This window comes from Leopardus geoffroyi, chromosome D4 (genome assembly GCF_018350155.1).
Source record: "Leopardus geoffroyi isolate Oge1 chromosome D4, O.geoffroyi_Oge1_pat1.0, whole genome shotgun sequence".
NCBI lineage: Eukaryota > Metazoa > Chordata > Mammalia > Carnivora > Felidae > Leopardus > Leopardus geoffroyi.
Genome location: NC_059342.1, coordinates 11,913,280 through 11,928,355, shown reverse-complemented (window position 1 = coordinate 11,928,355; position 15,076 = coordinate 11,913,280). Strand labels below are relative to the sequence as shown.

The window sequence follows — 15,076 nt, the reverse complement described above, 5'->3', positions numbered from 1 at the left end:
TCTGTCACCTAAAAGGTTTTTAATATGTGTTTATGAAACTGAAGAGCATTAGCCTTAAATGGCAGACCATTAGCCTAATAGATAGACTTATATATTTAAGCTTCTGGCAAGGAGCCACAACATTTATCCCCCATCGACCAAAGAGGGGACACAGTAATTAGCTTTTGAAAGGTAAGTTACAAAGCAAGTAAAACTGAAATGTGGCACAAAGAAAAAGACATTTTGGAATCTTTGTTCAGTACCTTTAAAATCATTTTAAAACAGAATAGTCAAAAATAAGCAAATATAAAAATTATTTTAGGGGCGCCTGGGTGGCTCAGTCAATTAAGCATGGGACTTTGGCTCAGGTCTTAATCTCACAGCTCTTAAGTTCAAGCCCCGCATCAGGGTCTCTCTACTGTCAGCACAGAGACCACTTCAGATCCTCAGTCTCCCTCTCTCTCTGCCCCTCTTCCACTATGACTCTAAGTAAAACATTAAAAAAAATTTTTTTAAGTGCCTAATATTTTAACAATATAGAAGTAAAAAGAAGATACAGAATTGCTACGAAATATTTTTTTCAGTCATTGAGGACTATGGAAGTCTTTATTACTTTATCACTGAAAAAAATCATTGAGCCTAAATTAAGATTGGAATTTATGATTAAGTGAAAACAGGCATTAGGTTGACACTTGGTGCTTTTGAAATAAAGTAACTTGCTAAAGCAATCCCATTAACTTTTCCTTTGAAACAGTATTTATCATTTAGGGTATCTGTCATTCCATCTCTCTATCCCCTAATTAGGGATCATCAGATTTTAGAATCTAATCCTTTCTTGCGCCATTTTCATATCTACTACACCTGTGTCTGTATATGGTGACATGTTTTTGTATGCACTCTATATGCCTTTATTTTTATTTAAAAAAATTTTTTTAATGTTTATTTTTTGAGAGAGAGAGAGAGCACACACGCAAGTGGAGGAGGGGTAGAGAGGGAGACAGAATCTGGAGCAGGCTCCAGGCTCTGATCTGTCAGCACAGAGCCTGACACGGGGCTCAAATTCACGGACCGCAAGATCATGACCGGAGCCGAAGTCAGATGCTTAACCTACTGAGCCACCCAGGCACCCCATCTTTATTTTATGTAAATAAGATAAGGCCATAGGGCTTGAGGGAAGACCTTGAGGGTCCATCTGTCCATCCTATGGCCATGTGAGACTGACCTTCCATCGAGCTACAAACTACACTGGTCAAAATTAAATCACACATGGTAGCTACATTTAAAAACTTAGAGGAGTTTCTTTCTCTCTTCCATCCCATAAAAGTTTCTGAAAGAGAAATAAGAACCATACCAGATAAATAATAAGCAAAGAGTTACGCCAAACATGAAAACATATACTTCTGTTAACGATAAGGCAGATATCCTGCCACAGTACACTGGTGTGTTCATTCCACATGTCAGGCTGCCATCTTTACAAAGGGAAGAGCTCCACTTAAAAAACCCTCAACAGAAGAAAAGTGTTTAGTATATGTACAGAGTTTCCCACATATTCAATTTGGCCGTGAATGCTGGAACAAATTACAGTTAAAAAGGCCAGGACAGCACTTTGATACTGGAAGGTTAGGTTGTACAGTCCTCTCCAAGAAATATCCCCTTTCATTAATCTATTTAGTAGTCTACGGGGACTAGCCGTGTCTGCTGTGAGCCTGAAAAGGATTCTGTATCAGCTACAGCTTTTGATTATATAGCGGCTTCTCTGCCCCAGTAGACGAGCTCAAGTCTTTTTTACCCTTTTGTAGAGCTGAGAGCTCCTTAACAGAAAATTTATTCACGCCCAAGAACGAGGACCATCTATTGTCTGACCTTCAGATGGGATTACTGCCCAAAAAAAAAATCTGGATCCTGTAGTTTTCTTCTTGTCTTTTACTAGGGTGATAACAAAAAATAAGACACTTTCTTAAGTATAAACATTGCATACCATGACTTTTACACATGGAAATGACTCTCCTGTCTTTAACAACTTACAGAGAGGCTTATTAGGCCTTGGGGTGAATTCACTATGTTTTCATGGAAATTCAGAAAATCTTTTTTACCCAAGGATACAAAAATATTTTATTCTTGAACCTTCATGAGCAAAGGCTTCCAAATTCCTGACTTCCTATAGCCCCACATGAGTTAGGAAATAATGCTTTCTCTCCTTTGGTATCAGCCCAAAAGTAAATTGGTATGAGCTGGCACTCTGATGGGATTCTTATCGATAACACTTGGTAAGTGGTATTTCCTAGGATCACGTGGTACCACCAGGTTCACTCAGGTACACTTGGTCTTCTAGGATCCTGACCACAGCCAAGGAAGGTTTAGAATACCACTGGAAAGCTTCAGCAAAGCTCATGATCAAGCTTTGCCCTTCATCTGCTCCAAAAATGAAATCTGAACTACCGCAGTGAGGCCAAGAGCCAAGGAAGAGGACCACCTGTTTTGGGGCTCTGTTGCCTTCTTCCTTGGGAATTCTGCAACTTTTTTTCTCCTCTCTCCTTTGAACCTAGATACTTTTACCAGACCCCCTAATAAACTCATAAGAAATGCAAGTTTACAGAAGCAGAAATTCCAGTGAAGACAGTTCCCTGTATTTTCAGAGTCACGAGGTATTTGACATTCTTTATTCAGAAGCCAATGGAAAATACATTATATGTATCTCATGAAATGTCAAAGCTGAGTTTATTTTCTAAAAGTAGTAGATTATATAAACATATATATAGTAACTTTAAAAGGACCAATATTTGATTAACCAGAAATTCCCATTCCTGGTCAATTTTAGATGTAAACAACATCCTGAGTGGCAGCAACTTGTTATTTTCCAGTGGGAAGAAGAACAGACATTGACCTTCCTGCTCTGTGCCAGGAACTCTGCTAAATGCCTTGTGAGTGTTATCCATTCCAATCTTCCAGGGCCCCTGCAAGGCAGGTATTCTCATCCCCATTGAACAGATACTGAAACCTGAGTGTCAGGGTTAAACCAAGGTCATGGAACTAATGAGAGGCTGGGAGTGGATTCAAGGCTGATGATCTAAGCCAACACCCACCCTTGTTCAAGTTCAGCACACTGCCTTAAGAGTGACAACCAGGCAGGGAATCAATAAAAAAAAAACAAACATTAGCAAGATCTTTTGAGAGGTCTTCCTCCTAGGCCTTAAGTTAGAATCTCAATCTTTTTGTTAAGCTTACTAATAAAAATCTTAGCAAGGGTCTTAAACACTATAAATTCCCACAGGCATGGGCATGAGTTTTGGGTTCCAGGACTGAGAAGACAGGGCCCATTCAGGGAAAAAGAACTTTGGTTTAGCACGAACAAACCTGCTACTGGTCCGTTTTCACGAGCTAGACACTTCCCTTATGATCAGCTCTTCCCCAGTAATGTCTAGAAACGGGGCTGGGCTTTTCCTACCTTCAGAATCTGGTCCCCTTCTTGAAGGCCTTCTTGCTCTGCGGAGGTCCCCTCTTGAATGCCAGCCACAAATATCCCAACGTCATTGCCACCAGCCAACCGGAGGCCCACGCTGTCTCCCTTCTGAAACCTCACCATTTTGGTATTGGGACTGCAATTGGTTCGGTTTTAGAAAAGAAAGATGGGAGATTTTTCTTTGTGAAGGAGAACAACATTAGTGAAAGATTTAATTTCTTCTATTTATGGAGAGATTTACTTATTAAAAATCTCTCATTTTTATCTGTCGTTTTTGGGACTATGAGATGAACATCAGCAGGCCCACTTAACTGGTTAATAAGTAGAAATACAGGTGTTTATGTAAACTCATTCAAGATTAGAAAGCAAACAAAAGGCAGGGCTAGGCCATCTGACTCCCACTTTAGGATTCTCCCAAAGGAAAGCTTGCGGCCACCACAGGATTCTTGCCAAATGGAGACACAACCTGGGTCCAGCAAGGTCGGATCTTACTCCAGAAGCTGCCCCTCTCTACCACCACTGAACCACACGGGTTCTCATTATCCAGAGCAGAGCACTGTGTCATTTCTATCCTCCCTCCACATGCTAGGATCGTCAGGATACTACAACCCTAAAAAGGTCCTGTAGTTAAGCAACATTTCACCTATTTGAGAGTTACCAATTTAGCAAACTCAAATACTCAGAATCACATTCTGGAAAAGCAGCCAGCCAGATAAGTAGACAAGCAAAGTTAACATTACAAAGTTTGCCAAATTCCACATTTTTCTTTTCCTACAAGTTATTTCTCTTTCTCATAAACACTAACAATAGAGGTTGGTTAAAGGTGGCCCATTATATGCAAAACTGCCATCTGCAGTTAAAAAACACCATTCTTCTGTACTTCAGCTAAGGACACTGAGGTGTGTGGAAGGAGAAAGGAAAAGAGAGAGAGGCTGAAAGATATACCCATATATTGCTTCATCTTCAGGACTAGGACGGAGAAAGGTTCTTGGGGCTGCTTTTGGTTGAGGAGCTGTGGATTAAAAACCATCTATCATTAACAAGAGAACTAGAGTGAGTTTGTCTCTATAAAGATCACAAAATCCACAAAAATCCAAATCGGTACCTTATGCTACATATAAATCATCACATCAGACAACGAAAATAAGTCTTTAAGGTGAAGTTTAATTTGGAGGCATTAGCAGGTACGAATAGTTTCTCAAAATAAGTGAGGTAAGAAACTTCCAAAATCCCAGGTGCACAATCACATGCGAAAGAACATTTTATATACTTTAAAAACCACATAAATCTGCCCTTACCATCAATAAATATTTAGTATGTAAAATCACGATGATAATTTTAGGGCAACGGGGCAGGGCTGGAGCATGGGGTTGAGATCAGAAGTGGGAAAGAAAAGGACTTCAGTTAATCAAATAAGACAGAATTTAACTGTGACAGGATTGGAAATATATATATTTGGGGGGCACGTGGGTGGCTCGGTCAGTTGAGTGTCCAGCTCTTGATTTCAACTCAGATCAAGACCTCACACTTTCATGAGTTCGAGCCCTGAGTCATGAGCCCTGAGAGCTTGGGATCCTCTCTCTCCCTCTCTGCCCCTCCCCTGCTCATGCTCTCTCTGTCTCTCTCAAAATAAAAATAAAGGAAATAAAGCAAATATATATATATATGAGACTAAGTGTGCATATATATATATATGTACACACACACACACACACATATATATATATACATTTAGTCTCTGCCCAGTTCCTAATACAGAGCTCCTAAAATCCCTGTAATTTCCGGAGTGATATGGGTGCCAGGACAATCTTCTCTCTTTCCTCTTTGCCTTCAGTTCCTGACACAAGTCCTACATCTCTTGGAATTTCCTCTATCTCTGTCTCTAAAGAGATAACTCCTCGATAGCCTCAAGATGGGGACTGGTCACCAGACAGAGTAACCCATGATTAGAAGCTTAGAACTTTCAGCCTACCTCCCCACCATCTGGGAGGGGACAGGGGTTAGAGACTCAGTTAATAACTGATCACACACATGACAGAGCCTCCGTAAAATCCATAAACTGTGGAGTTTGGAGTGCTTTCGGGTCAGTGAACACACTGAGATACTGGGAAGGGTGGTACGCCTGGAGAGCACCTGGCAGCTCTGTGCCCCTCACCCCGTACCTTGCTTCCATTGGGCTGTTCCTCTGTCGTATAAAAACCGGTAATAGGAAGTAAAGTGCTTCCCTGAGTTCCCATAAGCCAGTCTAGCAAATGATCAAACCAGAGTGAGGAGAAGGTTATAGGAACCCTCGGTTCAGAGCTGATTTGGTCAGAAGTATAGGGAGCACCTGGGGACTGCAGTGGTGTCTGCAGTGAAGGTATCTTATGGGACTGAATGCTTAACCTGTGGGGTCGGCACTCAACTCTGGGTAGCCAGTGCCAGGACTGAAGTGAGTTGTAGGATGATCAGTTGGTGTCTGGAGAATTCGAGAATTGGTAGTTGAGGAGGGGAAGAAACCCACACATTTGGTGTCAGAAATGTTAATGTTTATTTATTTTTGAGAGAGAGAGAGAGAGATAATGGGGGAGGGGCAGAGAGAGAGAGGGGGAAACAGAATCTGAAGCAGGTTCCAGGCTCAAGCTGACAGCAGCAGGCTCAATATGGGGCTCAAACTCATGAACTGCGAGATCATGACCTGAGCCTACGTTGGACACCCAACCAGCTGACCCACCCAGGCGCCCCTGGTGTCAGAAATGTTAAGAGCAGAGCAGTTCAGGTTGGGATCAGAGATGGGAAACACAAAGACCATAAATATAGTGAAACATTTAAAAAATGTGACCAATCTGTTGGCATATGGTAAGGGCTATTATTCTTGTAAGTTTTTTTTAATATTAAAAGAGACTGGAGTGCCTCTTCCACATATCTGAATGATTTCTTAATAACTTCTCTCTCCTTCTGGCCACCCTCTGGAATGACCAAGCACATACTTCCGAACACAGCTGTTTACAAGGAGCCTCACCTGGCGGTTCCTCTTGGTATTTGGGTTCCTTGCTGTTCTCTGTGCCAAGTGCAGCTGCAGCGTCCCCCATGGACTTAAAGGGAGTGGGTGTGGCGCCCATCCTGGACCATCTGTTCTGCATGTCCTCTCTTGAACTTAAGCACACATCATGTTAATGTCTCATAATGCAACAGATCTGTAAAATGTATGTGTGTACATTCACGGTGTCGCGCATGAGGGAAAGTATACATCATCTTACTTTGGTCTTTCCTTCAGCTTTTCATTTGAGGAATGATAATCATAATCGGAATACTGCTGCCGTCTCTCCTCTGGAGAAAATGATCGGTTTGACTCTATTTCTGAGATATCTGGTTTCAAAAATAAGAAAAGACTTCTTATTAAGATATTGAAGACTTGGGGCTCCTGGGTGGCGCAGTCGGTTAAGCGGCCGACTTCAGCCAGGTCACGATCTCGCGGTCCGGGAGTTCGAGCCCCGCGTCAGGCTCTGGGCTGATGGCTCAGAGCCTGGAGCCTGTTTCAGATTCTGTGTCTCCCTCTCTCTGACCCTCCCCCGTTCATGCTCTGTCTCTCTCTGTCCCAAAAATAAATAAACGTTGAAAAAAAAAAATTAAAAAAAAAAAAAAAGATATTGAAGACTGTACCAGAAGTGATATTATTCTCTGGGTAAGCCAATATGAGAAATGGAAAAGAGGCAGGAGTAAATGTGCTGTTAGTCTAGCAGTCTTCCCTTGAAGCAAATCTGAGCCTTTGAAGGGAAAGACATTAATTAATAAAGAGGAAGCCAAATTCAGAATTTTATGTTCCTCTTTCATTACACCTTCCGTCAAAGCTGCTACTGAGGAGTCAGAATTCAATTACTGGATCATACATGTATCCACTCATTATTAACCACACAGAGCAGTGCTTCTCAAACTTAAATGTGCATATGAATCACCTGGGATCTTGTTAGACTAGCTATTCTAGCACACAATCAGGCCTGGGATTCTGTGATTCCAGCAAGCTCCCAGAGGCTCATGCAGCCAATGGGCTAAGGATCACACTTGAAATAGCAAGTAAATAACCTATAAGCTCTTAGCATACTGCGATTATTTCTCCTGCTCTGTTTTCCTGCACTGCACTCATAGCAGTAACCAAATGATTAGACTTTTGATATGATGGAAGTTAACCTAAGTCGTACGGTTTCATAAAGTAATTCTTTTAAAAATCAGCATGGCTGGGGCACCTGGGTGGCTGTTGGTTAACCATCCAACTTCAGCCTGGTCATGATCTCACAGTTTGTGAGTTTGAGCCGTGCATCAGGCTCTGTGCTGACAGCTGGGAGCCTGGAGCCTGCTTTGGCTTCTGTGTTCCTTTCTTTCTCTGCCTCTCTCCCACTCACACACACTCTCTCTCTCTCAAAAATGAATAAACTTAAAAAAAAAATCAACATGTCTGTCTTCAAACTTGAGTACTTAATATTTTCCAAGTTCTTCTGCACAAAGGCAGTACTAGATGGTTAGTCAGTATCATACCTACTTATTTTTATTGGTAAGTTTTTGCATCGTTAAAATGTGACCCCATGTGTAATTCAGATTTAAGAAGTGAGTATTGCTTCCTAAGACAGAAGAGATGACACAGATTGCTAATTGATGAATACCACAATATTCAGCCATTCTGTTTAGCTATCTTCCATATAACCTTCCCTTTATTTGAAATATTAATACCGCTTTTTAAACATATGCAAGAAAGTACAAGACTGAACAATTTACAAATGGATGTGGTTAGGTCTTTGAGCCACTCACACATATATTTTTTACGAACAAGTTTTTTTTCAGTGGCCTAAAACAGATTCCACTGGGGAGTTCACAAGTCCACCTGAATTTCATATTGGAAAACTAGTATCAGCAGACACTTTAGTAAGAAAATAACCACCACTTATCCGAATTAAAGTTTAAAACAGAAGCTTTTGTTGTAAATTTAACTTCCAGCTGGATGGCTCTGCTACAGTGAGAATGGAAAAGCAACAGCCTTCCTTGTTTCCAGCCAAGCTCACAGGCTTCCCCCTCTTTACCTTCTATTTCTGAGTCGCTGTCATTTAACGACGGGATGTTGATGAGTGTTTGCCTGCTGTCTCTCAACACCACTAGCTGGAGTTTTCCTCTTGACTTTTCTATCAGTTTTCGAGCATCCGTTAAAGACATGTTCTCAGTTACAGTTCCATTTATCTGTGTTTATGAATAATGGTCATGTTACATGTGATGCAGCTGTTCACAGCAAAATAGAAAGTTTGTATTTTGCCCTTCTAAAAGTGTAAAGTCTTTGCTCAGCTATTCAAACAACATGAGTTTTAGGATGACTGAATAAAAATGGATTATCCTTTAAATTAAATATAACCCTGCATGCCTGGATCTCAAAGACAGGCATGAGAGAGCTGTGGTATACTTAAGTTACTCTGCTAATTTATTTAACTTCCAAGCTCAAGACGATGGTTTGGTTTACTACTGGAACATGTTTCCTGACTGGAGAGGTTTACAGAAACTATTAAACATTCAACATTCATGTACTACCAACTCTCCCTCTCATCTTTCCTTAGTTTAGGGAATAGGAGCTTAAACTTTAAATAAACAGGGAATAAGAAAGTATTCAATGAATTTTTTTTAAAAAACTAACATGACACTATTACAAATCTCCATGTCTGGTTTTTGTGATAAAAATCTCATCCCACTGCCCTTCCCAGCTTTTGTCTTATTATTGACTCCCATCTCATCAAAGTTTCACTCTATCAGCATTCAAATAGGAAATTTGGACTAGAAAGATAAACATGAATTCAGTTGTTCTCTACCCTGTATCACCAACCTTGAGAATTATATCTCCTTCATGCAGGTTGCCATCTTTATTTGCCAGACCAGTTCTGGTCATTTCCTTTATGAAAATCTGACTCCCAAGCCGGAGACCATACTCTAGAAGACAAACACATAAACATACACATATTTCATCAACTTGTTCAGAACACTTAGTCTGGTTCTTAGGTCAATTTTTAAATATTTATGAAAAATTAATTTTGCACGTAGGACATTCTGTCGGACAACCAGCCTGGACTCATCAAAAAAGTCATTGACATAAAAAACAAAAGAGGCAGAAGGACTGTTCTAGATTGAAAGAGACATAAAAGCCAAATGCAACGCATGAACCTTCACTAGGTCCTGGATCCAGTATGGGACAGAGGTGGGAGGGGGGATACGTTATTTTAGAGCAACTTCAAAATGAACCACACTACAATATATTAAAAGGGATATTAATGTTAATTTTCTAAAGAGCCCACAATGGCATTTTGGTTATATGGGAGAATGTTCTTATGCCCGGGAGATACCTGCTGAAATATTTAGGGCTAAAGGGGGTCACCCTTGCAGTTTACTTTCAAGTGGTTCCAAAAAACCACTGAGAGATAGAAGAGGTGTGGAAGAGGAAGAGAGAAGGAAGAAAGGGGAGAAAAGAAGGGGAAAGAAAACAAATGTGGCAAAATGTTGACAAATGGAAAAACTAGGTGAAGGCTATATGAGTATCTGCTCTAAAATTAACACTTTTCAAAATGGGGCCCAAAGAAACCAACTCAGTACATCTCAATAAACATGTTCTGCTGACAGTGCAGTTGCCTACAGAAAGGAAAGTGGTATATACCCTTCATGTGTAATGACTTAGCTGTATGGGTTTGGCAGTGAAGAAATTTCAGTGTGTGAAGAAAACAGGTCAGTAAGCCAAGCCAAGCAATAAAGTATTGAAGTAAAACCTGTGTACTCAGGGGGTTTGTGAACTTTGGATTGCTCTGAAAAGAAAAAACACTGTATTTACTAAATATGCACAGTGAAAAGTATTTTAAATACTATTCAGACTCTTCTGATTTTACTTATTAGACTTATGAAAATACCTAATTTAAGGATAAATTTTTGCTGTTTTAGGAACCACAACCCAGCAGGTTTTAAAAAGAGGCACCTTCAAATTTATTATTATTGTTCTGGACTCAAAATCTTACAATGTCAAAACAAAGTAACTTCCTACCATTTAAAAAAGTTATGAAGTAGATTTAAAGATAAGTTTTTTTTCAAGTATAATTAACATACAGTGTTCTATTAGTTTCAGGTGTACAATATATAATGATTCAGTAATTTTATACATTACTCAGTGCCCAACATGGTAAGTGATCTCCTTCACTTATCTCAGCCATCCCCCCCCCCCACTTCCCCTCTGGCAACTACCAGTTTGTCCCCTAAAATAAATTTTAAGTGCTTTACAGTGAGTTAGCATCAGATCTTAGGACAACAATTGAAAAAGTTGAGGTCCATCTCCACCCCTTTAGGAAGGTGATGAGAAAGAATAAGGGTAAGACAGCATCTTCTTTCATGGATGACAGTTCCTTGTTGGTTAAACAGCCTCACAGCCCAGCACAGAAGGCTTGAGTGATGACTTCTTTCTCATGTGTCAATTCTTCTCTCCTCTTAAAAACTGCAGTCTTACTGTACAGTTGCAAATAGGTTGTTATTGGTGTATTATGGGCATCTCTTAAATGGAGAAAAAAATGAGCTGACCAGCTTCTAAGACACGTACCAGCAAAGCTGTCTGGTGCCCAGGAAATGCAATGGGGCAATTCAAATGGATATTTTTATTAGTCAAATATAGGTCTTTCCTACTGTTAGATTTCTTTGAAGATTAGTGTTTATGCAACTCTTGCCAGTGATAGCCAAATTATTGCGTAATCCTAACAAACAGCAAAATTATCTTTTAAAAATTGGAACTTTTTTTCCCCCAATGAATTCCAAGTTTAAGTAACAAAATGGCCTAGGAGGAATAAAATGCTGTCTCAACAAAGGGACATAGCCCCTTCTATCCTTGATAGTATTACTAAGACCAGGCATGACTTAGGCGTCTCTTACAGACAAGATCTTTTCAAGATTCATTAGTGAGTCTTGAAATCAATGTAGGAAGTTATGAACAGCATTTTAAAATGTAATGGGACCTCTCAGAATGCATCACACAGAATAAGTACTGTTCCATGAAAGGTTTGTTCAAGTTTTTTGATATGAAGATGCATCCGTGATTGTTTGCAAGATGTGGTTCTTTCTGCAGTGGAAGGGAAGGAGGAGGGAAAGGAAAGGGAAAGAGGCAAAGAAGAGAAAGAGAAGGAAAAGTCTGAAAAGCACTACCTTGGGGAACTCAAGAACCTGGAGTACCAGTCCTATAGAAGGTGTATCAGGCCTCTCTGAGGGAGGTCTCATGCCAGGTCATCTTTCTCAAAATTTCTCCAGTCCATCTTCTAATCTGGGAGCAGGATGGTTTTTACTCTATAATTCTTGTAGGTTGATAAATTAATATATCATTATCAATGGTTGTAAAGATTCTGTAGAATCCTTAAACCTCCTAAGATGCGCATTCCTTAGAGATAGGAAAGTCTCGACTCACTCCTCTGTTTTCTGACACTGGACTCTGCATAGCACATTACTCACATCCCTGTGTTATTCTTTAGGTATTTCGATGGGCACCTAGTTCTAGACTCAACTTTGTGCTCCACTAGAAGTAAAAACAAAACAAACCCTCTCATCAGACAGGCTATGTGAAATGTCAGCTCCCAACCTAAAGGGCAAGAAGTTAACTTGGCATTCTTGGGTGCTCTTCATTGTTCTTCCTCTTGGAAGGAGAAGTAAAGAACAAACAGAGATAAAAGATATATGACAAGTAATTTAAAAAGTCAGAACCAAGAACCAACGCAGGGAACATCTCCGCACTGGCTCTAAAGCCTTGTTCATCCACCTACTTGTTTCTGATCATCTATCTACTTCCAGGAGATGCAATTTGTGTTCTGGCTCACCACTTCCTGGCTTCAAGATGTGGGCAAGTCGCTTCCCTTCTTGAAGTTTCCAATCCTCGCCTAGGGGACTGCTGGCTTCTCTAACTGCCACGTGGGGCTTTAGTGAATTTTGGGTGAGCTGAACCATGTGCGAGTGCTCCAAGGAATGCAGTGTGGGACAGGCAGGCTGGACCAGGGCCCTCCTCATCTGTGGGCACACCAAAACTTCTCTGCACCCCGATGCTCCCCACTGGGCAACAGGAGTGAAGTCTCCTACCTACCACACAGGGCTCTGGTGAAGATTAAGAGTTATTTATTCAGCGCAGGCCTGGCACAGAGCAAATGCTCAAGATCAGCTAGAGTCTGATTGACTCTCATGGTTTCACCACTCAAGCTGCACCAGGCTCACCAGGAGAGCTTGTTAACACACAGGCTCTGTGGTCTCTCTCCGTGTTTCCACTCGGGGGGGGGGGGGGGGGGGGCTGGGCTGGGGCCTGAGAATCTGCATTTACTGCGAGGGTCCAGGTGGTGCATAGGCTGCTTTGAGAACCCCTGGCCTAGGAGTTTAAAGCCACATTTCTGCAGCCTGGCTCTGCCATTGGTGACACAGCTTTGTGCAAGTTAATGAACTTTTCTGTGCCCCAGTCTCCTTGTCTACATAACGCAGATATAAGTAACTCCCACATGCGGTGGTTACGAGGAAATGAGCCAGCTGGCACAAAGCATCTGGGTCAGTGCTTGGCACACAGTAAGTGCCACGTAAGAGTTAGCTGTTGTAATAGTGCTCTTCTTCAGCAAGCATGCCTACCTTCATTTGCTTTGCTTTTCACCAGAAGAACCCCGATGGGCCTGTCCGAGTCCGGCCGCCCCCTCAGCTCAGGGCTGGGGCTGCAGGAGTGCAAGTGCTCGCGGCTGCGGCTCCGGGACGCCGCGTATCGGGCATCGGGCTGGGCCCTGCGGCCGTACTCCTCCTCCGGGCTGTAGGCTCGGTCGTAAGCTCGGTCGTAGGCCCGGTCTGTGCTCCGGCCGCGGCTGCGCTCCCGGGCCCGCCCATAGTCGTCGTGGTCCAAACCGCGCTCCAGGCTGCGGCCACGGCTGCGCTCTCGGCCCCGCCCATAGTCGTCGTGGTCCAAACCCCGCTCCAGGCTGCGGCCGCGACTGCGCTCGCGCTCTGGACTCCGTGCCCTCTCGTGGGGCCGCCCCCTCTCCGGACTGTCCTCCCAGCTGCGGCTGCGCGCACCGTGGCTGCTGCGCCGGCTCCTCTCGCTGTACCCGCTGCGGGCACTTCTGCCGTCGAACTCGTCCATCACGTCAAAAGCGCGGTCATCCTCACCGACAGACGGGCTGCCCTGGGGTGGGGCTAGCTGGACCTTCCGGGGCCTCTTGACCACCTGTCATTCAAGCAAACGCAGGGGGGATGCAGGACAAGCACAGTTACAGAGAATGCAGGGTTAAGAGCCCAGCCCTGCTTCTCCTTTCGGTAAAACTCTGTCCCCGCCAAATCACTAAGCCTTGAGTATAATAAGACCATGAGTATAACTCTGAACACAGGGCCTCTAAAATCTGCTTCTACTCAGTGTTCTGAATAGCATCAAGGGACTTTAAATCACTGAGTTATGAAAATGAAAATCCAGAAATTGAAACATTCTGGATACAACTGCCCAATTCATTCAAAAGTCAGTGTCAGTAATGGAGCGGGAGGGGACAGCGTAGTGAGAGGGCAGAGAGAAAGAAGGACCCTTCTAGATTAAAAGGCATTGAACAGATTAATGACCAAATGCAATGCCTGAGCCCTGACTGGAATCCTGGATGGGGAAGAAAAGTCTATTGAAAACATCTTGGGATATGGACTGGGTATTAGATGATACTTTAAAGTCATTAATTTCCTCATAGTGTTATAGTTATGTAAAACAATGTCCTTATTTAGGAGATGCATGCTGAAGTAAGTAGGATTGACACTGTCGTATCTGCAGCTTTCCTTCAAATGGTTTACTGAAAACACGTGTTTATATACATAAAAACATCAAGTGGAGGGGCGCCTGGGTGGCTCAGGCGGTTAAGCATTGGACTTCAATTCAGGTCATGAAGTTTGAGCCCCAGGTCAGGCTGTCCGGTGTCAACACAGAGCCTGCTTCAGGTCCTGTGTCCCCTTCTCTTTGTCCCTCCCCAACTTGCGCTCTCTCAAAATAAACTTAAAAGGAAAAGAGAGAGAGAAAGAAAACTCAAGAGGGGCACGTGGGTGACTCAGTCAGTTAAGCGTCCAATTCTTGATTTCAGCGCAGGTCATGATCCCGTGGTTGTGGGCCTGAAGCCTGCTTGGGATTCTGTCTCTCTGCCCCTCCCCCACTCACACACGGGTGCCCCCACTCTCAAAATAAATAAATAAACATTTTAAAAAAGAAAAACTCAAGTGAAGATGGCAGAATGTCAACACTGTAAAAGAGGGGTGCCTGGGTGGCTCAGTGTTTAAGCAGTTAAGCGTCTGACTCTTGATTTCAACTCAGGTCATGATCTCGCGGTTTGTGAGATCCAGCCCCTCTCCTGGCTCTGCGCTGAGAGCAGCTCTGTGACAGGCAGAGCCCGACTGGGATTCTCCCCGTCCCTCCCCTGCTCACATCTGTGTGCACACTCTCTCTCTCTCAGAATAAACATTAAGAAAAAAAAACAAAACTGTAGAAGATAGAGAAGTGTTCATTACACTCATCTTAGAACTTTTCTTTTTGCTTAAAAATTTCATAATATGAAGTTGGGAAAAAAATTAAATACCACATACCCAGTACATCTCCCTAGCACTGTCCTTAAACACACCATATTCCAC

At 42.5% G+C, this 15,076-nt stretch overlaps 1 protein-coding gene across 10 annotated transcripts in view; it reads right to left on the bottom strand.

Annotated features, from left to right (window-relative positions):
- TJP2 (tight junction protein 2) overlaps positions 1 to 15,076 on the bottom strand; it is a 129,983-nt gene that overhangs the window by 19,982 nt on the left and 94,925 nt on the right. For all 10 annotated transcript variants that reach the window (XM_045469381.1, XM_045469376.1, XM_045469379.1 and 7 more), the window contains 7 exons: positions 13,067 to 13,649; positions 9,276 to 9,379; positions 8,491 to 8,644; positions 6,679 to 6,787; positions 6,441 to 6,574; positions 4,385 to 4,451; positions 3,425 to 3,575 (listed from right to left, as the gene is read on the bottom strand). In XM_045469381.1, the coding sequence (XP_045325337.1) occupies positions 3,425 to 3,575; positions 4,385 to 4,451; positions 6,441 to 6,574; positions 6,679 to 6,787; positions 8,491 to 8,644; positions 9,276 to 9,379; positions 13,067 to 13,649 (1,302 nt within the window). The remainder of the gene's footprint in view (positions 1 to 3,424; positions 3,576 to 4,384; positions 4,452 to 6,440; positions 6,575 to 6,678; positions 6,788 to 8,490; positions 8,645 to 9,275; positions 9,380 to 13,066; positions 13,650 to 15,076) is intronic.